This window comes from Crassostrea angulata, chromosome 7, assembly GCF_025612915.1.
Source record: "Crassostrea angulata isolate pt1a10 chromosome 7, ASM2561291v2, whole genome shotgun sequence".
Taxonomy (NCBI): domain Eukaryota; kingdom Metazoa; phylum Mollusca; class Bivalvia; order Ostreida; family Ostreidae; genus Magallana; species Magallana angulata.
The window spans coordinates 41,446,456-41,473,331 of NC_069117.1; the positions used below are offsets into that span (position 1 = coordinate 41,446,456).

General features: G+C 32.2%; 2 protein-coding genes across 2 annotated transcripts; one reads left to right on the forward strand and one right to left on the reverse strand.

The window, feature by feature from the left end:
• Positions 1–223: 223 nt before the first annotated feature.
• On the reverse strand, positions 224–21,908 carry LOC128192263 (lysosomal Pro-X carboxypeptidase-like). The gene is made up of 14 exons (XM_052864819.1): positions 21,720–21,908; positions 19,996–20,136; positions 18,919–19,020; positions 18,266–18,447; positions 17,540–17,697; positions 17,135–17,307; positions 16,680–16,841; positions 16,097–16,284; positions 14,399–14,534; positions 11,450–11,559; positions 6,490–6,623; positions 1,821–2,024; positions 1,464–1,529; positions 224–1,016 (listed from the first exon to the last, which is right to left on the reverse strand). The coding sequence occupies exons 1-14, from the start codon at positions 21,879–21,881 to the stop codon at positions 823–825; spliced, it is 2,112 nt and encodes a 703-aa protein (XP_052720779.1). The 5' UTR covers positions 21,882–21,908; the 3' UTR covers positions 224–822.
• A 197-nt stretch (positions 21,909–22,105) lies between these two features.
• On the forward strand, positions 22,106–26,664 carry LOC128192262 (signal peptidase complex subunit 3-like). The gene is made up of 5 exons (XM_052864818.1): positions 22,106–22,293; positions 24,126–24,199; positions 24,719–24,795; positions 25,087–25,202; positions 26,231–26,664. Exons 1-5 carry the CDS (start codon positions 22,151–22,153, stop codon positions 26,358–26,360), a joined length of 540 nt encoding a protein of 179 aa, XP_052720778.1. The 5' UTR covers positions 22,106–22,150; the 3' UTR covers positions 26,361–26,664.
• The last annotated feature ends 212 nt before the right edge of the window (positions 26,665–26,876 follow it).

The following is a 26,876-nucleotide window of genomic DNA, read 5'->3' on the forward strand; positions in this document are numbered from 1 at the left end:
AATTTGGGCCATGGTCAATCGACCAGAAGTTTTGGACGATGATTAATTTTGCAACATTTTAATTTTCTTACTGAGCAAATATTTTATTAATCTGCCAGGTTGGTTATATTATAACTATGGTTATTACTGTGTATGTTTGCTCGGCTGATTTATCAAAATTAAGGAACATGAAAATGTATATCATGCATCATGTAAATCAAAAGTGTTGCACAACTAAAATACATTTGTGTCAGAAAGTTTATTTCATAAGTTACAAAACAAGATTGTCAACAACATTGAAATAACAATAAAGTCCACACAGTGGAGGCCACATGCTGACCATACATCGCATCTTGTCGTCTGCTAATCAGTGCAAACAGAAAACTGTAGGAAAGCCAAGGAACTACGATATCTACTGTGCGCATGCGCGGATGACCACTCTTCTATATATTAGTGAAGGATGAGTTTAACAAAAACAACAATGTATGTATCTTGCATATACCGATGGAATACTTGTCGAGTTCCTTTGAAAATTTATTTGGAACTTATTTAAATGCATTTAGAATTATTAATATCAACAATTCATATCAACAATTACTCTAATAATAAGAAGGTGTGTGTGGGAAAATTTATTTGCGATGAAAAGTTCTAATACGTCACTACACTAATAAATTTGATAAAAAGGAAAATATGCCTCAAAAAAGGCATGTGACTTAGATTCTCGGCAATAAGAAACAACAGAAATTGATCACATTTGCGATACCCTACAGTTCAAAATTTCAATAATGAAAAAAAATGTAATACAAGAGATGGCAAAATCTTTAATTCCTTAGATCCGCGCTCTCAGTTGCTGATACATTTGTCTTTACAGTCCTCCTCAGTCTTAAAGTAGTTGTCGTTGTGCTTGCATCCGCCATAGTAGAATTGTTCGCAATTTTTTGTCTTTGAATTGAAGTAGAAACGAGGCAGTTTGCCTCTGCAGGGACCAACTTTCTTTGGTTGAAGGCAAACGCTGTCCTCGGTTTCCGTTTCTTGAACTACAGAATGATACACTGCGTTAAAATCATTTTATAATAATAAGACAGAAAATTAAAGTTTATACTTTTCACTTCTATAAAAGTTGTGCTTGTGTATTCGAGGAAAAATCGAAGTACTGAAATGAACTTTGAATGCTCTAACTAATAACTTCTACTTTTACGATATGAACTGATCTAATACACAAAATTTATTTTTGTTAAGATTACTAGAACTAATACGAACTACATGTAATTCATTCATCACACTGAGTATCATTTTGATAATTTGTGGATTGTCCGATGCCGTTCCCAGAATTCTATTTGCACAATTTGGGTTATTAAAATTCTACATTGAAATTCCTTGTCCGAAAATCTTTGTCTATTATTAACGCTCATATTGATGATATTTATGCGCCATCATTTGCGATAAAAAGGTGTTGAAAAAAACAACCCGTTTTTAAAAACTACCTTGTATTTCTTTTTCCGTTCCAGAGTTCGTTAGGTATGGAGGTGATCGTATTGTGTTGATTGGATCTGGAAAAAAAAAGAAATTTTTTATCTGATGAAGATTTACATCTATTTGCCATTTTGAAAGAAGCATCTAAACAGAATGCAAATTTTCCAGCATTCTGTTAAATTGTGCTTCTAAAAAATATAAAGTTCAGCGAAATGGTACATGTTTTCCAAGTCGACTTGTTCTTGGAGTTAACCACTGATTAATTCGGATGAATTACTGATGAAATTACATGTACAACGTACGCTCTATAATGATAACGGTTTTCTGTTTCTATAAGCGACAACGAAATAAGGGGGAATATCATTTACTTTTTTCGCATTTGGACATTCCTTGAAAAGAGTCCCATATTGCAACATGGTGAAAGGGGTCCGGAACTCCGATGCAAGTTATTTCCCCTGTTCCTACCAAATGACATCCGGGGTCACATTGCAAATGCCAAGTCTGTCCCATCGCATGGCTCGAGCCATTGTAGTGGCCGCAGTGCATTGTGGGTGGGTCCCCACATTTTATGTCTGAATAAGGTGTATATGAATGTTTCAGTGAATTCGAATTAATCTCTCTCTCTCTCTCTCTCTCTCTCTCTCTCTCTCTCTCTCTCTCTCTCTCTCTCTCTCTCTCTCAATAATAGAACATATAACGACAGAAAAAGTCACGATAAAATCTTGGTTATATCTTTAAAACGATATTTTTTAAAATACGAAAAATTTAAAACAAATACGTGTTAATGTCATAACAATCATTAGACAATCATTAGACGATTCAAATATAGGTCGGGGAGACTTTACATCTATATCGTAGATCTATACCAAGATAGATTTTTACGAACTGATATATCTAAACAGTTCAGAGTTCACTGATAATGAAACAAGCAATCACAAGCAGGAAGCCCCCTCGCCGATTATACATGTCATGTTAAGATCATTTATATATGTACAATTTATCTAAATATCTGCTTTTAAAGTAAGTATCTAAGTATTTATCTAGAAAAGAAAGATTTTCCTTGCATCAAACTTTTATATTTTCCCTTGAAAGTTTATGGATAAATGGTTGTTTGGGTGGTTTAACAAAATGCCAGGTATTTTAAATTTATGGAAATTTTGGTAATAAATATCGTCGAAAGTTTAAAATGAGATCAAAATCAGATTTACATGTATAAGGATAAGATGATAGGTAAATCATGCGAGTCGGATACCTACAAAAATGATTAAAAGAAAATAATGTCAAATAGTTACTTTTTTATGGCCCTGTTGACAAGTACCGGAGAGTATATATTTTTCAAAATTAGAAAATTAAAAGGTGAAATATCAGATCGTAATTGGGGTGTAATTTACATAAATTTCAAAATAAATTTCAACCCAAAAAAGTTGGCTGAAATTTTTATGTTGACATGGGGTAATATCAAAGACTAGAGTGAATAAATTCTCCGTGCGTGGATTCCAATGTGTGTTTCATACAAAAAGGAATAAATTTCAGTGAACGAATTTGACATCTCTTATCATTAATTTATCTCATCTAACAGAGTTAAAATTTATCAATACCTCGCCATAAATCAATTATTTAATAAAAAAAAATTAATAAACATTCTTTTAAACGATTAAGTTATGTATATTTTTTCGTCTTCAAGACTACTACATTGAATTCCGCATTTTTATAAAATATTTTCCCAGGTACATTTTATTTGAATCCACTACATGAAATTCAACACCATTGGTGTATTATATTAGCATGTAATACTGACTGCCGATCCACAAGCGTATCAATTTAATAGGAAGTTCGTTGGTATAGTTCGGATATTTCATGGGTTCGTTCTCTTCCACCCAGACAAAGATTAATTGTTTAAGATAGTTCACATGCTTTTTTTAATTTTAATTTGTAACCCCAAACCCGCTCTCCATGTTCAAAACGGTTATCAAAATCGCCATGAATCAATGGAATCAAACCCGACATGCATAAATAAAAATTTAAATGGCAAATAGAGTCGCCTCGTAAATAACACTAATCGTTGACAAGATCTAAAATAATCACAGTTGGAGGATGTTACAAGTTGAGAGACTTGTTAATTCGATACTAGATTACCCTAATCTCAGTAAATGAACGTGTTCGGCTGGTACGACCAAGAGATAACTGAATTGTTGCCAAACTTTTTGGGGTGACTGTTGGTATAGAGGGTTTTTTCTCTCTCTCCTTATGTCGCGACATTTGGGTACCTGGCGCTGCCGTCGCGGTCCCCTCTTCAGACGGGGGGTATTTCTCGCAAAACAAACAAAATATTAGCTTTCGGGTTCAATCTGTTTTATTTATCTTCCAGAAACAATGAGTGAGTAAGTGATCGCTTGTTACAGTGGAAGCACGACCGGGTTAGTGCAAACACTCAGCGATAGGGACGGGGGACTCGATTTACACCCGCCCATTCATCTCTGTGACAGATTCCAATTAAGATCTTCTTAACACTTTGATTCTATGGGAGCTATAACCGAAGACGTTTTTTTTTCTTCTTCAGGGATTGTACTCTCAAACAAGATTTGAAGGACTGCTGAATAAAGATTTTATTTCTATTTATTTTTTCAACGACAATGTGTTGTAAATGATTTGACAATTCTTCCTTAGTTTTCTTTTCTTTTTTTTCCTTTAAATTGTCGCGTTGCATTGAACGGTGTTAGGTCGAGCTTTGTTCAATTAGCATGTCAACAAGAAAGAATAATGGTAAAATCTCTATAGTAGTTCGTGCATTTCAATTAGACGAATCTCGGAACTTGAATGGACTACCCGCGGTTCTCCTTTCGGTATTGGGAGCTTGTAGAGAAAGTATATAGCCCGTCGGTCCGTCCCGATTGAGTGCATTATTCATCCTCCTCAAGACATTATCTCGTCAAAGTCTGTCTATTACCATTCTTGCACGTTACAATGTCGTAAAGCAAATTACCTGTCTTTAAAAGAATTTTTTGAAGTGTGAGAAGTCTAAATAATTGATGAAAGAAACTACCACCCATATGTCAAGAGAATCAATCACTCAGACCGATTTTAAAGTAGGAATACCTTGAGATGTTTATTAACATTTTAGTTGTATATTGAAGAGTGATTTTTTTTCTTTGTTAAATCATGCTTAAATAATTTCAGTGAAAATTGTACTTTTTATACTTTTCTGAATTTCTTTTTCAGAGGAACAAATTTAGCGTTAGTGACACCGCTGACAAGCTTGTATATGCGAAAAGGGAAATGTTATTATTTTTTATAGAAATTTAATTTGGCGTTAATAACTTTATAAATATTGACTGAGTTCAGAACAAGGGTTGCCAAGCCATAGGACAATGTCCATTATATATGTCAAGATAGTTTGAAGACTTTCAGCTATTTTAATCGTCCGTTCCTCGTACTTAAGACCACTAAATATCGTGAGAATAAAGCATACGGTGTGATAAGCTCATTACAGTCTAAATACGCAGAAAATTTTGTTTGCATCTAAAAAACAAATTTCTTAAGTACCTTACTTACCTTAAAAAGACAGAGAGGAAACGTATAAAATTTAGAAATGTTCCTTAAAATGGCAGAGCGAAAACGTGTTAAAAAAAGAGAAAATTTTCCGAGGAAAATTAGAGCTAGCTATAGCCAGCATGCATACCAATACAATTCTTAGAATTACATAATTTTTTTTTTATGAATTTGATTATAAATGCATGTTTATATGTATATTTACGTTGTATACACGGTTATAAAAGGTGAATCCATCGAATGTGTGAAAAAGGGAACGTTTTGTATGCAATTTAATTTCCTGAATGGCAGAGTCCGCGAGGGTTAGCCAGGACAATGGAGTGGCAATTCGATACCTGTCCCGTCGCAAATAGAGGCAGCGAGATCCAGGCACGGCATCACAAACTGCAGGGACCAAAAAAAAAAAATACTTCGTCGTGACCCAGCACTTCTCTGGTATAGGAACCCACAGTGCATCCGTAATAAGCAAGGGCCCAAGAGAAAAAAGAAACTCTTCCTTTAAACTTATTTATTTTGACATTTAATGGGAAAAGAATCGGCAACAGAATACTTGTGAAGAAAATGAGAGATGTCTCAAATCGTCGCGCCTGTAAATTGACGAAAACTCGTTCTAATTATCGGGGCCTTGGACAATTTTTCCCTTCCCTTTCTCCTTTTCTTTGTCTAGATTTACATGTATTGAAAGTGGTAAATTGAGAAATGCTGTTAATAGGAAAATGACAAAGCAATTTTCTTTGGCATTGATAATGAATGAAAATAAACTTGGACGACAAGTGTGTGTGTATATATTACTTATATGTGCAGGTTGTGTGATAATTCGTTGACCCAGGTGAGTGGAGCACACTATCAGCAACAGATTATTACGTGCGGAGCGAATGTCTCCGGCTTACACCGCCATAGCCGCTGATATAGAGCAAACAATTTTCGCCGGTGCGTGCAAACTTTTAGAAAGTTTACATGTTACGAAAACGTGCCATTTATTTACAAATATTTCTGATTTGAACGATTACGTATACATACAAATGTGTATTGAAAAAATGATTTTAAGCGAAACATAGCCTCATCAAAACAATAGGGCTACATCGTAGAGAAATTAACGGTACAATAAGAAGTTGTTTGAAAAAAAATGAGTATTTTGCGTTCATAAATTTCATATATCAGATTTACAATATCTTGTTGAAGATCGTCAATTTAAATATAATCATATAAAATATTAAATGTCTCTGGTTAGAATTAAATTCAATAAACATGTATGCGTTTAAGTTTCAAAACATAAAAATTTGTGTGTTTTAAAAAACACATTTAAGAACTAAAATGAAACAATTAAAAAATCATTTTTCTTAATTTAAAAAAAATATCTTTGCATCTGAAATTAATTCAAATGTATAGGCTATGCTTTTAACAACTGTTACAACTGTCATGTCAAAGATACTGCAAAGGTTTTTATATGTACATATAGATAGATAAGTATGGGTCAAATATACGTACCATATTCATCCTCCTCCTCGTCCGCATGCTTTATTCGGCTTTCACTGGACACTCGAACGGGCTCTTCTGATTCCAAATTAAGAATGTCCCTTTGAAGAGGTTGAGATAATTTTTTGGTTTCGAAAGCAACAGTCATTTGAACAAAACATAAAATAAACACAAGTAGTAATCTGTTTAACTCCATATTGCCTTTAAAGTTCGAAAATGTGATAAGAGAATCTCCCCTCTATCTCTTTAAAGTCACATGATCAGTTCCTTTAAATAGCAAACGGCTTTCCTCGGTAGATGGCGCAATCATAATAGAGGGGTTGGGAATTCTTTTACTTCCGGTATTGCGTGTCATCGGTCTGTCCAACAGAAAAGCATGTAAGGGGATCTTTATTTGTTGATATGTATTTTAAAACGATAATTTTCAAGTCAATCATTATTCTGTGTATATTTTTGCAGGTCAAAGGTTACCTTCAAGATCATTCTAACTTCGGATCCGAAGTTGCCGTATAAAGTGTAAGTGACAAATGTTTCAAAACCATAAACAGCTGTTTTAAAACTGTGCATTTTAATTTTAAAGCATTTTTTGTCGTACCACAAGTGGAATAACATTCTTTATACAATTTAACGGATCTTGGGTTTCTGTAAGAATGTGTTGCCCGTTCTTATATCTTCAAAATCTGCCTGTCTTTTAAACATACATGTGTCATTTATTTACAACCCACTATGCCCAGTGTGTTACTCTAATACTTTATATATAACTAAACATGTCATTTCTTTTGACAGTTTTAAATTATTTGAGATGAATTAGATTATCAAATAGTTAATAGTATGGTTTTGAATTGAAGGTACAATTGTCAAATATTATTTTTCAAACAAATCAATTCATGTCAGAATTCATGAAGCCCAGCCGTCTGAGATTGATCAACCGGATATATTCTTGTAGTCAGTCAGTAACAAACCTAATAAGCATTTTGTTTTCCCAAGGACTATCAAGTGACACATTTCTTCGCAAAAAGTGGTGTTATACGCAGATCTGTATACATACAAGTTGCCTAACATCTTGTCCAATGTAACTCATTTAAACTCTTGAAATTATCAATCTCACCTTTCAAATACTCTCAGAAAGTCTTCGCTTCAATCATGTTCACTTACAATGTTTTATTGCTATTCAATTTTAAATGTTTTCTCCCCTTCCCCTGCATAGATTTGAGCAAAACTTGCTGCTGCCATTTTGTTTTGCTCGAGACACAACAATATGTGATGGCAATATTCAAAGGCAACTACCATAATATTAAGGAATTTTAAAGTGCAACTACTCCAAAAATTTTAAGAACTTATGGCATCCAGTTTCTGTATTAAAAAATATGAAATGTCAACATGAGTATACGAAGCGTCAGCCAAAGGCGGCCATATTTCCAAATATTTATTCTCATTGAACAGACATAAAGATTTATTATCAGGCAGTCACATGTAATGTTTAAACCAATGATTGTGGGAACTTTCAGTCTGAGGGAAAACAAATACGCTGAAAGTGATGTCGGACCAGTTCAAATAACCAGTGCATGATAGCCCAATAAAGCACAATCAAAAAGTAAAGTTCCATATTTTCTGGGGTAGAAACAAGATTATATTATATAGCGGTATATATACACCTTTAAGTTATTTCAATGAAGTTGTTCATGCTAAAACGAGCTTCTGGAAAAGATAATTGACAATTCTAAATTTTATTCAAAAAAATATTATTAATTCTTCTGACGCTAAATCTTAATATGTCTGTATCATCACAAACCAAGGGTTTCAAATTCATAAACTATCTTTTAGAGTAGGCGAATGCATTGGAGGCATATACCGTTACAAGTTTTTGGCATTTACATGTCATGTCTGACCATGGTACACCCCCAGGCTGTCACATAGTAATGTTGCCACTAAGAAGGAAGCAACTGATTAAACTGAATTAGTTCTCATATGAATTTAATTGAATATATATTTTAAAACATTTGTCGACATGTTGTATGTCAGAAATTTCCCCATCTCCATTTCGTTTATTGATCAATAACTTGAATGGTGATCTAATATTAACCTGAAAGTTAGTAAATAAGCTTTATCTTGAAAAATTATTGAGTCAGATATCAATCCATTGTACTTTTAACAGGAACATGAGCAGTGTAAATAAAATTCGACATGTAAAATCGCTCCTTTTCGATATGCAAGATCTAACATCATCTGATTTGAGAATACCTTAATTAGAGCAACCTTTCAATAATTAATTTATCAAATATGAAAATAATAGTTAATAAGGTTTAATTTTCAATAAACTGATCTTTAAGTACATCATAACATGTAGTTTGATAGCTTTATCTCACAAAATTCAGGTGTTCGGTCATCTAATTTAAGCCAAGTTAAGTTTTTCTTGCTAAAATTTTGCATAAAATTTGTCTGTTCTGCTATTCTTTCCCAAATTAAGCAAACATTAATATGTAAAAAAAAAACTCAGCATCAACACAAACACTTCTTGACTTTGTTTAGAACTCAAGACACCTCAGACATTAAGTTTGTCAATGAAAAAAACACATGTCAGAACTAGCAGCCAAGATTTCGGCAGCAAAGATTTCATTGGCTAATTGAATTATTGCTCCGAGATGACCCAGCCAATGCGGGATGTTGTTATATCTTTTTTATAGAGACTTTAGAGAAGCAGTGTTTCAAGTCTAATTTAATTACTTAGATTGAAGCATAACTAGCTGCAGACAGCTCTACAAGAAAATCCAAAAACTGTATATCTATTGTGCACAAAATTTTAATTCAGATTCACTTCTTTCTTGCCTCAAATGTTTTTCTAAACACCCTAACTGACCATGGAAAGTGAAATACTGTAGAAGCACATAATTTCGTTGGGTCAAAGTTTCGTTGCTTTGAAATAAATAAAATTCTGTTGGCATTTTATTTCCTCATATCATAATCTCTTTGTATTCATTAATACTTTGGTTAAAAAATTTGTCTTAGATTTAATTTTGTTGATAAAATATATACTGCCGACAAAAATAATGAAATTAAATCCTCAACAAATATTTCTGCTTCTACAGTATTTAAAATTATTTCGGGATCAAGCTTCGCCATTTTTACCTGTAAACAATTAAACCACACTGTTTCATTTTACGGGGCTGATGGGATGTTTAAAAGATATTCAGAGGCAAGTAAATTAAGTAACAAGGTGTAAAGTAAAATGTCTTGGGAATTTTTTTGTAAAAAGTTAACCATTAAGGCCCTTGTGTCTCTTGTTTTGTAAAATGCTGATAAATTCAGTAGCTCATAGAAACTTAAATTTTTTTAAGTACCATACAGGTACTTATAATTTTATAAATGTGAATTTACCAATTACAATTGACAATGAACACTATTTCCATCTTTGATTTATCTGTATCTTTTCTCTATGTATAATTCAAACAAACTTTGATAATCATAAATTTAATTAGTAATTTAATGTGATTGCTTGCCTATGCAAGCATACTTTGTAGTACAAAGTATATGTTAAGGATGGGCTAGCTTGTGAACTATTGGTACAAAGTTTGTGCCAATAGTTCACAAGCTAGCCCATCCTTAACAAATGGTACCCAAGTTTTGTTTTGTTGTTTATTTATTTAAAATGAAATTTTCTTGACAACAGAAAATGTACCGTACCGGATATTTCTTTACTTGTATGCATTAAATATGAAAATCAATTTTCTTTCTGACCATTTTTCATGTTTTTATTGGTGAAATAAGAATGAACGATGAATAAATATTATTCATCCCAAAGTCCAGTTAAGCAAAATTGTGTCGATTGATATTTGAACTTTTTGTCAATAGCGGATTTATAATGGCGGGATCCTTTCAAATTTGGATAATTTTGACACTTTAAATTCACACTTTTATATCTCTTTTCAAACCTCTAAGCAATTAAACAGGTACCACAGTTCTAATAGTTACGGTTTAAAGTGGGTTTTTTCTAGGTCTCTAGAAGTCACCGCATTTACCAAATAATGAAAAACACTGTTATTAACTCCTTAATAACCCATTTGACACACCTCGTTTTTGGTATTATGTATTTTGATCTTAGACAATGCGTTCTGTAAACAATGGGCCTGTGCTACACCCTTTTTGAAATTGGATGGTTAAAATCATGAATGGAATATTTGCGCTACAATCTAATTTGTACTGTGGTTAATATCGTTTTCTGTGTTTCTCACAGGTTAAGTGTACCTGAACAAACTCCATTTACTGCCGTGCTGAAATTTGCAGCAGAAGAGGTATTTATGTTTTTACCAATGGCAGTTGATTTGCCCTGGTTTCAAATTTTTATGAATTTGGAGAGAAAACATGATTTGACATTTATTTTGTCAAAAGAAAGCTAAAACCTCATTTAAGACATGGGAAAATTTTTATCATCTAGCCAATTTTAGTATTTTTTTTTTCTTTTATTTGTTATTTCATAATTTGATTCTTTCATCACCTGCACATAAGAGATTCAGCTCATAGATATAACAATAAAACCAAATATGTTGCAGACACCCATTCTGTTACGAATTTTTGCATAGTCACAAAACTCATAAAATGATATTTAACCTGAGAGTGACAGAATCACATAGCAATCAGATATAAATTCATTTCTTGGTTCCACCCTTTAATATCTTTGTAAGGAGGAGAACGTTATGTCAGACATTTCAATCGCCTTTTAAATAGGTAACATTTTGTTACACAAAAATTAATATGGCACCAAAAATATTTTTGCATCAATTGCATGCAGTTTTCTCAGTAAAATATTTCTCCAAATTTCCTCTTGCTCAGTACTTTTTCAAAATTTGGAAGCATTTTTTGTTAGAATTGTGCAGTAAACATGATAAAAAAGAAGATTTAGAAGAATTTTACTAGTGAAAAAAATTGAATTTGAAGACTCATGTATGCTGGGTGTTATTTTTCTAGTTCAAAGTACCCCCAGCTACCAGTGCAATCATCACAAACGACGGAATAGGAATCAACCCAGCCCAAAGTGCAGGTTAGTAAACAAAAATATTCTGTTGTAAAGAACAGAACTACATGTATCTGAAATAGAATTTTAAAAAAAATTAAATCAATTTACTTTTCCTTAATTCTTAAACGGACTTTTGATAGAAATGCAAGTTGCCTCAATTACCTGTATGATTTATGAAATCAAAACTATTTATTGTTATTTATTTGGTTGCAGGGAACGTTTTCTTAAAACATGGATCTGAATTGCGTTTAATACCCAGGGACAGAGTAGGATCTCATACGTGAAATGACAGTGTTCTAGTCTAATTAGTACATCCTTAATATATTTAATTTCATCATCAGGGGTTTTCTTCATGCATGGAAACAATCCGGCGAACATGGAACATTTCCACTGTGAAGAGATTTGGACTCATTTTAAAGAATTCTAGTACCACCCGATAATTTTTTTGTTCATTCTTGAAATGCACGACATTTATTCTGAAGATTTTGTGAAATAAGTAATTCTTAATAGGTTAGTGATATGTCCGACAGCTCAGTGTCATTTGTGTTTTAGATAATTTATAAACTAATGAAATGGGTTTTTTTGGTTGTTTTTTTTTTTTTTTTTTGGTTTTCAAAATTTTTAGGAATTATTTATAACTGCATTTCTTCTTAGTGAAACAAGTTAAGATTTGGTTTATACATTGTAGAGTATGTGTTTACAATTTTTAATCAATTATATAAGTTATTGAAACATCAGAAAAAATTTAACTGGTAGGTAATATGTTTGCATTCAGTATGATAGAATCTTTCACAATTTAACATTTTGTAAATTAAGTAATATTATGTAACTTTTCTATTGACATTCAGATATAAAATTAAATAAATTGTTCAGTATTTGGTGTGTTGAAAATTTTATTGTAATTTGTATATTAGTTTTAAGAATTGCTGTAAATTAAATAAATGTTTGATATTACTAAAAACTCTTGTTTCATATTCTTCACATCACATTAATAGTATATGTTTTTATCCATGGTAGGAAGAAGTAGAAAAAAATTATTCTCTTTTTTAAGGCACAAAATGTAGACACTTATTGACATGATTTTCAGCCCAGCCCAGACCTATTTAACGGTATATGCTACAAATGTGAAAAGTTTCTCAATTTGTTCATCATGAAAATCCCTAGCCTCTAGCTCCTGGTCTGAAAAAATTCTGATGGACATCCCAGGTTGTCCATTCAATTTTTTTCCACCTGGGAGTTACAGACCTGCAGCTAATACATGTCCCAAGTGGAATTAATACTGTAATAATTATAGGGAACATTATTATTTTATTTAATCTCAATTATCCAAATTAAAGGGGCATGGTCACGATTTTGGTCAAATTTTATTTTTCTGTTTTTATTATTCACAGTGCTTTATGAATGCATTTCTAATGATCAAATGAAATTTGGGTGCCAGTTGTTGAGTTTTAGGCAAGATACAGGGCTCGCAATTCTTCGTCATGTAAACAGGGCTCGTGACCTGTTTTTGTTTACATTGGTTCAATATACCAGTAAAAATCTTTTTTAAACTGATTTGTCTATTCTCTTATTCATTTTAAGCATGAAGTAACAGTTCCTAACGATTAACACATTCTTTTTGTGTTTAAAACTAGAATTTTCACTTCAACATTCAAAATGTAATCAAAAGCTTTGTTTAAATAGCGAAGAATTGTAAGCTCTGTAACTGGCTTATAACTCAACAAATGACACTCAAATTTTGGTTGCCGTTTTAAAATGCCTTACTGAAGTTTTGTAAACACTTAAATCGAAAAAATAATTTTTGACCAAAAAGAAACATTGAAGATTTAAAGCTTTATTTACAATATTAAAGAAAAATTTGATTGAATTGTATATCTGCTTTAATACTAACAAAATAAAAAAAAACCAAGTGGTAAAATATCACATCACCTTTCAAAAAATACAATTATGGCTGTCTCTCATGATAGTATATTAGTTTAGAAGAATATTAGTACTGGTAAATATAATTGCTTGTTAATTGGCATTCCATAGAAAAATAGTACCGTTAAATGTTAAAAAATCATGCTACCAAATCAACTTATTAATTTTCATGCAATCAGCAGCTACTGTACAAAAAAATTCAGTTGGATTTTAAACCTGGGCACACATAAAACATTAATTAACATATTGTTTTGAAACTATTAGCATTTATTATCGAAAGGTATGTTGTAAAAAAAACCTTATCAGCATATGCATCAGTTCCCATGTGTTGTAAAATTCATGTGTTATACCTTGACCCCATTCCTTTTAACCTGTAAATTAAGTTGTTAGAATGTACCTGGTACTGCATAGAGATACATTAAACTGTGCAGTAAATCTGATCATTTTGGCATTGCAATGCGTTTATGAAAATTAATATCTTCAGCCCCACAGATATTTGAATAAAACACATGTACACTTTTTTTTTCAAAAGAGATTTAATTTGGAGATTCTGAAGCCTGAGTGACGGCTCAAATATCTTTGAATACAAAATGAAAAATTCATATCACATCAATGTAAATCAATTTAATATTTAAAAAAAAGAATGTAAATGAACAGTTTTTAAGTAGATTTAATAAGATACACCATATGTATAGTACAGGTAATTTTCAATCTTGCATAAATACATAATATATAAAAAGTGGTTGTACATTCAAAAATATAATTTTCCCCTTTTATCATTATGCAATGCTACATGCCAACATAGCATGTGTATATGAAATCAATAGCTTTCAAAAGCTGTAAACTTTTTCCAAAAATGTAAATTAATTATGATTTATGACTTGTTTTTGTATTAAATGTTCTTAAAGTCTGTTCAAGGAAAGATAGACAACTCTATGGAGATTTCAACCAGGTGGCAATGTATTTCTTCTCTTGGTTCCTAGCAGACACCACATCAGCTGGGTCAGCTTTGTTGGAGCCCCTTAAGTCCAGATGGTGGGCACCATTAGGTATCAATATGGCAACTACTGAGTCTGACTGAGATTTTAACACTCCCCCTGAGGACCATGGATCCAAGAGACCATTGCTGAAAAAAAAGATAGTTGATTTTCGATATTTTGAAAAATTTATATCTCTTATTACACCTTTGATATATCGGAGTGAGCTAAAAGTCCTAGCCACTCTGCTTGATGTATGTTAATCATCTGTACATCTCAAATCTCTCTCTCTCTCTCTCTCTCTCTCTCTCTCTCTCTCTCTCTCTCTCTCTCTCTCTCTCTCTCAGGTTTATTGGTTTAAAAATTATCCATCAGATCAATCTTTAATTTTCAAAATACCTGTAATCTTTATACTATTTAATACAGTGTATCAAGTAAATAAGAACTCCATATATTTTAGCTTTAAAAATTTAATATTTTCCTGTATCTTTAAACAGGGCTTGGATGTTAATCTTCTCAAGGATAAGTATCATTTTGAAATGGTCACAACCATCTCTTCATAAGATATGAAAGTTTGGATGTATTCGTAATTTATTACAAGCCCCCAAAAAATTAATATATACAAGTTATTTTACAAAGATTCCACTAAATTAACATTACAATATATTATTCATCCATTCATCAAAATGAAATTTCTCCATCAAATTAAAAACCTATTATTTTCTTTCATGCAATGCCATGATGAGAGGAGAATAGTGATAAATAATAAATGTACGTCAAAGGTTATGTAAACTGTTGACTAGAAAGAAATTAAATGTCAAAATGATTTGAAAGTCTGCATGATCTCAATGTGTAAATTGTTATTTATCATGTTTATGTGACAGTTAAATTGTAGTACATATGAACTCTGTAAATTGAGTAGAATATATTTATGAATATCATTTATGTAACAAGTACCTTTATATCCTGTGTAAAAAATATTGAATTTTTTTACATTCGACAACAAACTCATAACTATAATTTTACAATTTTTAAAAAAGCTATTTGTACCAAACACTTATTACTAAAAATTCTGGAAAAAAAAATCATTATCCACATAACATTCAAGAAAGCATTCAACTAAATTTTAAATCTTCAAAAATCAAGCAAAGTTCAACCAGTCATTTAAGAATATATTATTCATCCATTCATCAAAATGAAATTTCTCCATCAATTAAAAACCTATTGTTTTCTTTCATGCAATGCCAGGATGAGAGGAGAATAGTGAGAAATAATAAATGTAAGTCAAAGGTTATGTAAAATGTTGACTAGAAAGAAATTAAATGTCGAAATGATTTGAAAGTCTGCATGATCTCAATGTGTAAATTGGTATTTATTTATCATGCTTATGTGACAGTTAAATTGTAGGACATATGTACTCTGTAAATTGAGTAGGAAATGTTTATGAATATCATTTATTCAAGTATCTTGATACCCTGTGTAAGAAATACCAGGTATTTTATTTTTTTTTACATTCGACAACAGCTGACTCAGTGCTATTATTTTACTGATTACAAAAAAAAAGCTATTTGTACCATACACTTATTACCAAAAATTCTGGGGGAAAAATTCATTATCCACATTATATTTAAGAAAGCTTTCCACTAAATTTTTAAATCTTAAAAAATCAAGCAAAGTTAAAACAGTCATTTGAGCTATGCATTAAACTGACCTGAATATTATATTGGATGCAGCAGACAAGTTTTTGCCCCAGTATTGAGTCTCTATCCAGTTAATATCTGGCTTCACCTTCCAATTTTTAAGACAGCCATTTGTGTATTCTCTGAAGTCCCATGCAGATTTCTCAAACATATCTGTTTTTCCGTTGGAACAACTTGGAGCAACCATTTCTGTACATGACTGTGAATAGCATTATTGGAGATAAAATTATATAAGTTAATTCTTTAGCTACACCATGAAATGAATATAAGAATGTCTGAAGGAGGTACCAGTACATACAATTCATATTTTAAAATTGATCTCATATAAAATATCTCCCTACAGACTCGACTGATAAGAGCACACTTATACAAGACCATTGCTGACATAAGAAGGGCAATAACTCTTATCTGTGTGCTCTTACAAATGTACTCTTTATACGCATTTTTTTTTAAAAAACCAAATGCATCAAAACATTTCATATTCTAAACATGCATAAACATTAACATGAACCTACCTGATCAATCTTCTGTAACTAAAACCCTATCATTTACACATGTAGCAATGGTGAGTAAGTGGATTAAAAATTAGAATACCTGATAGTCCCATCCAGAGATTCCAAGGTTTGGTATGTCTCCACTCCCAATGTCAAAGCAAGAGGTGGATCCGGTATAGTTATAGAAGACATTCATAGCCTTGGCCGTCCCAATGATCAAGTTGTCTCCACTTAGAGGGGTTGATATTGGACGACAAGTTTCCTAAGTTAAAAAACATCATGATGTTGCTTTAGTAGTTGGCATTAAAAATAAGCCATTAAAACTGTAGAACTGCAACACTTATAGAACTCTGTATGTGTTAAAAAAATGCACTTCAAAGAGGCCAAAATATGCGTTATTTTTTGGTGGAAAACATAAATCAGAGAAAAGTAGAAATTTTTTTAAATTGTAAAAAAAAATTAAACAGATGCTTTATAGATATAGATGCATTGGATATAGAGGTATAAGATTTAATGTTATTGAAATGTTTAATAAGTAAAAAGAGGAGAACACACCTTCACAGGCCAAGCTGGTAGTGGAGCCAGGAACTTGGAGGGGTACGGATAATCCACCATAGCCAGATAGACAAGGGCAGTCACTATCCAGTTCTTTAGTGTAGTCACGTCATCAGCACTCTTCAAGGGCTTACACAGATGGAACATTTCTGACAGTTTGGCAAGTCCACCAGCTGTTTGTACAATGTTTTGAAAAATAAACTCCATGATATTTAAACAATGCACACAATATACATGTGTAATGATATCAATGAAAAGTTTCACATATGTACAGTTTTTTAAATCTCTAAAGGAAATGAAGGATTGTGATAATATATTACTTCATTATAATTAAAATTTTCCCTGTATCTAAGTTCTCTATATGAAATTTTTACTGTATAATAATTACTGTGTAAGTAAACATACTCTGAGAGGCTGTGGTATTAAGAGTCTTCCACAGAGCCTTGATGTTATCCACACAGGCGGAGGAGGATTTCCGGAAGGTCCCAGTGACAGTGCGGTCAAAAGCGTCACAATCTGCATCTTCACGGAACGTCCAGATAGGTGCTGAGGCAGCCAAAGATCTAAAGTGACAACAGGGTCGATAGAAAATTCAACCAAATTTTTCTAGCATAAAATACTGTAAATTCCTTATATTACGCGAGTACTAATTCCGTGATCCCGCTGTTTTCTATCAAATTGCAACAATATAAAATCTCAAATGCAGAACTTTTTACTTATACATGTATATATCATGTTGTTCTCAACTCTCAAAAAAATAATGCTGCATAGGGTGCTTCTCACGATTTTACGCGGACATTAATTCCTCGTATTTAATTAGGAATCTACAGTATAAAATGATTCATTTTCTCCACTAGGTGGTTAGCCTGGCACAGCATACATACAGATGAATTGAACCAGAGACTAAAATCATCTAATGTATTAACAGTGTATATTAATTTTTAATTACATGTAATATTAAAGAAAATTTATTACAATTTTTTTTATTTAGAAGAATGAGGTCAACAAGATTTTTTCCCCCTAAATCTGTGCCACTTTATGTAGTACAACTGTACTGGTAACAACCAGAACATTAACTTATTTAATCAATCAAAGTATGCTTGTTTTGATGATTTCAGTTTTTTTCTTTACCCTTGCACAACATTTGGATATTTCATACGGAACCATGCAGCCAGCATTCCTCCATAGGAACCTCCAAATGCAATGACTTTGCTTTGACTGGAGCCTGGGATGGAAGACTTGATGTGTTTGATCAGTACGGCATAGTCCGCCAGTGCCTGTTCAGAGGTCAGGAAGTTCATCTTTTTGGGGTCCTATGTAAATAAAAATACAGTAAAACACGTTTATAACGAAGTGCCAAGGACAGGCGATTAATCATTTTACTTTGTTATAAGCATGTTTTGTTATATGCGACAAGTTTACAACATATAGTAAAGTCATGGGAAATGAAAATCACTTCGCTGTAAGCATCAATTCATTATAAGAGTGCCTATTATAACTGTGTTTTACTGTACAGAATGAGAAATACTGCAGAAACATTTTTAAAGAGGGCTTCAGGTTGTCATTATCTATAAGTGTTAGACTGGCCAACAGTGAATTATTTTTGTGACCCAGCATACTTTAATATGTAGATAATCTCATACATGAGAAGAGACATTAAAAGACTTTTTCATGTTGAGAAATACTAGTAGTTTCAAAGAAGAGGTTGTTATGATCCTCCAACATTTCTCTCAGGGAGACTCACACACAGAAAAAGGCTTGTTTACAGCATAAGACTTCTTCACCTTGAATGCAGTTTGTCCATATGGAATTGATGTACCATAGTATCTGTGTTCAGCAAAAATCAACATGGCTTTGAATTCTGGTGCAATATCCCACATGAACCCCTGAAAAGACAAGAGATGTTTGTGAAACATTTATGCCCCCCTCCCTTGGAAACATCCACAAAGAAAATGAACGTAAACTGCAAATAACTGGTATTTTTCTAAGTTCAAGGGCCATAACTCTGCCGAAAATTGCTCTATCATACCCAAAATTAAACTTGACCTTATCCCAGATATTATTTAGATAAATCTGTATATCAAATTTCATATCCATATGTGCACCCTCTGCGAAGAAAATGAGCAGAAACTGCAAATAACTAGAATTTTTCTACGTCCAAGGGCCATAACTCTGTAGAAAATTGCTCGATCATACCCAATATCGATCTTGACCTAAATATTATCATGATAAACCTGTATACCAAATTTCATTTCAATATGTTCATCCTCTGCAAAGAAAATGAGCGGAAACTGCAAAAAACTAGAATTTTTCTACGTCCAAGGGCCATAACTCTGTAGAAAATTGCTCGATCATACCCAATATCGAACTTGACCTAGATATTATCATGATAAACCTGTATACGAAATTTCATTTCAATATGTTCATCCTCTGCAAAGAAAATAAGCGGAAACTGCAAAAAACTAGAATTTTTCTACGTCCAAGGGCCATAACTCTGTCGAAAATTGCCCGATCGTACCCAATATCGAACTTGACCTAGATATTATCATGATTCTATATACCAAATTTCATTTCAATATGTTCATCCTCTGCGAAGAAAATGAACGGAAACTGTTGGTGGACCGACCGACCGACCCACAGCAGCAAAGCAAAATGCCCTTCCTTCTTCGAAGGGGGGCATAAAAATTGTTACAGCACAATCTATATGAGATCATCCATCAAGTTCAATAGGATGCTATTTCTAAATGCAGTTGTAAATTACTAGTATATTAAACAAAATTACAGGTATATTTTTTTCTCTCCATACCTCAAAAAAATGTTATTAATTCTTTTAATACACATATGAGACAGAGTTTTGTTACCGTGTTATTACAGAACAGCGTAATGTCGCCCTCATTGCCAGTGTACAAGAAAATGGGTCCTCCATTTGGGTCCCAGTACTGGTCTGCTATAAGATACCTCTGCTGGTAAGTGTCTTGGTTGACAAAACCAAAATGGTCTACCTACAAGATGTTTTTTTTCTTTTTTAATATTATCAGTATTCATGCTTACCAATATACATGGGTTTTTTTCATGAATATAAACAAATCATTAGTGGAGCATGTATAATAATGGAATATACTATTATCCATGTACTAAAAGAAAAATAATTGATTTCTTTTCTAAAAAATGGTCTGTGAAGTCCAGTATAAAATATTGGTTGTATCAACAGTGCAAGAAAGATCAGTTGAAAGAAAATCTGAAAAATTCAGGGTCAAGTTCCAATCCAGATCTGGTCTCTCATTATTTCTTTCACCAAGTTAAATTAATGCTGTGACCAACCCCTGGAACAGATATATTAACTCCTGCCAGGGGAGAGAATCTGAGATGTTGATCTTTAAGGTACATGTATCACACCGGTAATCAACCAATCAAAATGAACTAATGAACTTATAATAGTCAATTGTAGTTCCATATATACTTCAGAATTATTTTTTCCTTGACTGCATTTTTACATTTTCCTTTACTCAGTTTTAAAATTTTTTGTACCACTAAGTAACATATTTCATGTATTTTGTTAGGTGATGATCTTTTTTCACAGAGACTACTTCTTTCAGGGCACATGCAGCAGCTTCCTGGGGAGTGTGCAGTCTGTTTACATACAAATGGAAAACACATGGTTTTGAGGGTAGACGTACCTGTTCGCGATCGGAGCTATATATTTTGAGAAAATGCCTTATCACTTGCCCTTTTTATGGTGTTAGCTGATGAGATAGGTAACAAATAATATTTTCTCCGAATATTTTGTCATGAAAAAAACCAAACTGATTTTTAAGAATTTTTTCCCCTCTATAGTGCTATATAGTGAAAACAATTACCAGTGTGATACCTTAAGGGTGAAGGTCACTTGTGAAAGAGAAATAGTTTGATTGTCAGCTGCAGATAGCTCAGTTGAAAGAGCTAGAGAACTAGAGATTAGGGCCAAGAATTGAATCCTAGTTTGATCAATCATTACTTTTACCATCTCAGTACAAATCAGTTACCTGCATGTATGCTTTTTACCACATTCATAAATTGATTTCCAAATAAAATAAGTGCCAAAAAACTAAAATAAAAATTTTTACAAGAAGCACTGGTGTCTAGCTCAAAATACTTACGAGCTGAATAGACTAAAGCATTAACCCCTTCACGGTAACTGCGGGACTGCTCTTTTGCAGGGCAAAATGACATAATTTGGTGAAATATGACGTAACGTCAATTGTTTCAATTACGTCATTTAATTATCTACTCACTAAAATTTCGGTAAAGTATATCAATTTGCCCTGCAAGAAAGCAGTACCGCAGTTACCGTGAAGGGGTCTATTAGAGTAGAAAATTCAGGAATCCAGTAACACAAATTAATTTTAACACAAATGTTAGTTTGTATTTTCTCTACGCCATGTGTCCAGCATCAGACCTGCAGGCACATAGAGCGAGATAGCAGTGCTTGAAATAATTTTTGTGTGACACGAAATACACAAAATACAGCTGTTTGAAGCGTTAAAATGTTTTGTAGTTACAGTTACCATGCAAAATCTTAAAGAAACGCCCCTCTTGATCAACTCACCTTTTGTGTTAAATATTCTGTTTTGTAATTGTGATCCGATGTGGAAAACTTAGATACTTCTCTATTCTTTTGAATTTTCTTTGATTTAAGAAGAACAGAGCTTGTAAAACAAACAAAGAAAAGTAGAACAACAACTGTGCAAATTTTCATGTGTGCCGCCATGATCAAGTCATGTGAGATCTATAAATAAAAACAGAAATGTATCACAAGGAAAATATTTTTCCGAATTTAAGTTTTATTGCTCTTTACAAGTTCATATATTTACGTCAAGAAATTTTTTATATAATATTCTTTCATTGTTATTAAAACAAAATTTCATTACTGAAGATAGAATTTAAAATTGAAAAACACAAAGAAGACCGGAACCGTTTGGTCTGATTTTTAGGTAACCTTTGCTGACGAGCACTTCCGCTTTCAATCTCTCCTCGAAAATGAACACATTTCTTTCCAGATTGAATACAATTTTTGCCTTCACGCTTAGCGTGATGGCAGCTTTGACGTTTTGCTGTTTTCTTACAACGGCATTTAATTCACACAAAACCTCAGTTTATCTTGGTACAGGGAAGGCAATTGTGTAAGTATGGTAAATTTGTTGAAGTACCGGCATATGTCTGTATCGATGTATGTTTCCTTGTCTGTCGAACTGTTACACACACAATTTACTGTGTCCTTTTAACATTTTGACATCATTATTTTACATCGCAATTTCGAATGTTTAAGTATAGAATTTAAAACTCTTCAAGAGCCAACAACAGGTCCAGCACAATCTCCTGATTTAGCTATATAGCTTGATAAAGCTATTTATTTGCAGTTTTTCACAAAAATGTTAATTATCAGAAATGTACAAAAAAATCACAAGAATTATTGCTCATATTTATACCGTGATCCATTAAAAAAACAACCCTAATTAAAATTAGTTTCAACACTGCTGCTTTTGAATACTTTTAAGCAAAAAATATAAATCAATTATCTTGTTTACTGTAACTGATCTTCTTTATATTTCATTCAAGAAGTAACTGTGAGGTCATAAATCAATTGCCCCAAAGGTTTAAAAACTTTAAGTGCAAAGTCTCTGACAGAGACACAAATTGAAGAGTAATCTTTGCGTGCATTGTTTAAAGAACAGTTCAAAGTTGAAAACTATCACTTCACTAAAAAGATAGAAAAAAAAATACAAATTTAAGAAAAATGATTGACAAAATAGCTAAATCAAGCTATTCTAAATAGCTTTATTAAACTATATAGCTTTTTCAAGCTATATAGCTAAATCAGGAGATTGTGCTGGACCTGACCAACCAGGCACGCATTATACTAACTGACGTCTAGAGCTGCTTCCATGGGTCAACTGATGTTACAATTTGATGAACTAATTCATACCAATCATATACAGGCATAACTTATCAAATTGATAAGATTTGTGAGTTCATTAGGAGCTTTTTGCAATCAATATGTGCCGGGGTGAGGTAATTAATTATGATAAGGGTAACAAGAAGTGCATTTCAACTCCCCACGCATTCTTTGAATCATCACATACCGGTAGTTTTGATATGGCATTAACCGGGGCATGGAATACTTTTTGAAAATAATGATGGTAATGAATTGTAAAAAATGCTGGTTTTTAATTTTTAAGGTGCAATCGTGAAGTACGTTTTTCTTTAATTGAATTTTTGCCTGCATACCATTCTACCATGTACAAAAAGTGCTTTATAGTATCTGCAAGCAAATGATTAATTATTCAAAAGACATTTAATATAAATCAAAATTTTTAAATAAGGACCTTAATACTGCAATTGAATCTGATGAATTTAAGTTGTTGGTATTCAAGGAAGTTCACAATAAGGATAGATATTGAATCACCCAATTGTATTTGTGGTCAAAAGGAGGATGTTTATCACTTTTTATTTGTATGCAAGAATTATGTAAATGCAAGAAACAATCTTTTTGAATTACTTTTTAATAGGCTTGATGAAACAATTTTAATTAACTCACATTTGCTTCTTTGGGGTAGTGACAATTTGTCTTACAATACAAACTGCTTTATTTTTTCAGCAGTTCAAAAGTTCATTAATGAGTCTGGAAGATTTAATAATTAAATTCCTTTTTGCTTTTGCTTTCTATACTGTACATTATCGTTATCTACTATATATTTGCAATTACTTTGTAAATGTATGTCCATGAATTTAATTATTATAAAGTCAATAACTATAAGTAACATGTAATATTACATGTACTATGACAATTGTATATATTGTATGTATTATCATTAGGAGAGGAACTTGTAAGTTGCAAGAACTTGTTTCCGATCCTTTTGTGTTACTTACACAATAAAATATGTTCAAATCTATAGATATTTGTGTATTTAACTTTTGATTAATAAAGTATTCATAAATTTGTTTTATTTTGCAGAAAAAATGTTCCAGACTACAGTGCAAACAGAGAAAAAAGTGACTTAGGCTTCATTGTGTTTGATATGACTGCGGGTATCCTTTTGTAATATGTATAAAAATTGCATAATTTAAGATATGATTTTCATTGATATATGTTGTGTAAATCTGTAGATATTTGTGTCTCTTTACATTTAATAGATACATTTATCTATAAATTGCTTGACTCTTCCATATATCTTTAAATTGATATGTGTGTACAGAACAGACTTAAGCATATAATCCCAAGATTACTACTATAGAAAAAATCCAAGTATCGCATATGACATGCCATTTGATAAATTGCAAAAAATTGTTATTAATTATAGATAAAAAGATTATAGTCAGAAACTCATTCTCAAAATTGTCTATATATTGAATGGTTCACTGGTTATAGCTGCTACATTTGGTTTTGTAGATATTTTAAACATCGTTGTTTCATTAATATATACTCAATGATTTGATATCCTAATACAATAAAGCACCAAATATCTTGCCTTCATATTATATACCATATTCTCATGTCGATCAGACAAAATAGTGCTTTGTTCAGTAAGGATCCTTAATTAATTCCAGATTTAACTAAAATATTTAACTGGAATGTTAAACAACTATTTTTATACCTGACTGCAGAGTATGAAACAAAAGATCATGTAAGTATAGAAATTTTTCTCTTCTATAATCATAATTATAATACATGTATGAAGCAATGGTATTCAAACCTTTCTTATATTTTGTTTGTGAGCATAGTATTGCATTGTATTGTTTAACTAATTTAATTGTTAAGTCTTAAAATACATACTTGGTCACCTTATCTCTTTTCAAACTTTTTCTTTAAAATCCAGACCCTTCAGTGATTATATATCAATATCATTTATATAAAGTTAATTAAAATACCAGTATGTCTTTTAATGAGTACATGTATTGTTTTTTCTTAATTTTAGCAACTAAACCAAGTGGTAATTTGGGACAAAATCATAAGAAGAGGAGAGAATGCCATGTTGGATTACCGAAGCATCAACACAAAATACTATTTCTGGGACTATGGAAATGGATTAAAGTAAGTTGAGAATGTCAATATATAGGTCACCAAATATGGTATACAGGATCAAGGGAACTTCTCAAAATTTGTTTGGTGTCAGTGTTGTCATCAGCATTATTGATTACATTTAAGGCAAAAATATTCTTCGTGTAAAAAAAAAAAATGAGTTAATAAGATAATAAATACAACATTTTGAAATAATTTTTTGTTAAGTTAAGTCGTATGAAAATTCCATGAGGGTCATCGAGGCCACATTTTATGGGAGTATTTTTTTGGGGGGGGGGGGGGGGGGGGGAGAAGAGTTATTGTACTAGATTGTATTAGATACCAGTATAATTAAGTTAGTCACATACTTAATATATTTTTACAAAGAAGAGTGATATGGTCCATGGGCAATTTGCTTTTTATGGTGTCATTGCATACGATTTATGACTTCTCAGAAGATAAACATACATGTAGTTGAAGTGCTCAGGATTTATGTTTGATTTGTCCCCCTTGTGTTACCATATTGGTATTTTCTTATCATTATGTCATTTGAATGTGATAGATTATGTCGTAAGTCTCTTCTCATAAATTACATTTTGGAAATTTATAGTTTTATTCCTAGATTAAATCTTGATAAAATTAAATGATATTGAGTTCATCAATCATGTGACAATGGCATTCCGGTACTTGCATTTCCTGGTACTTTCTCATATATGGTTCAACTTGTATTTACTTACACCGGTAGACACTTGGATATCACTGAATAGGTAGATTATGGTACTCGATATCAATACAAAGAAATGATAAATATAAAGTCAAAACTGCACACAGCTGTTTCAGGATCTTACATTATTAAAAATGAAACTAAGATTGATCAGCATGTCTTCGTTTAAAATACCTGGTGACGTGGGTCTGTCACTGAAATTTTTTTTCCCCTTGATTAAATGTAGACGTGCCTTGTGCAATCAGATCCAACAAAGTACATTATTTATTGCCTCATTTATATGCTAGCACACTTTGAGTTGTCTTCCTTGAAGTGAAATGTTGCATTTATTTTGTAGGGGAAACAAGAATGTGACCTTGACCTTATCTTGGAACGTCATCCCTAACGCCGGGACTCTACCAAAAGTAATGGGAGAAGGCTCTCACAAGTTCAAGTTCCCAGACGAGTACAGTGCTAATCGATTTTAATTTTGAGGAATCAGCAATGGGAACGGAGAATGTGTCTGAAGGCAGCACTAGATCTGAGTAATAGCTAGCTGTTTCCTTGTTGTGTATGCTGAGTGATTGGAATGCTAACAAAATGAAGGCATACATGTACATTTATTGATCAGCAGATCGAAAACTTGTATCAAAATATTTATACTGGTACAGTGTTTTCATCTTGGTCCGGGTTTTTGTAATTGCCACAGTCAGTTTTAAGTTTGAATTCATAATATAACATGTACATATATTAAGATCTAATTTGTACCGTATATAACCATCAAGAAAAGGGGTGGGGGGGGGTTGCTTTTTTCATTTAAATATTGTGAAAACTTGAGAGCAACAATATTATTATTTTGTGAATATCTGTTTATATATGGACTGTAAGGTGATGGGATGTGTAGCTGGGTGTTGTGTGTGAGTGTAAATGTTATTGTATGGAGATTGTTTTATGAAATCAGTGAAATTATGTGTTCCTCATGTTGATAGTTATGTAAGTGATTG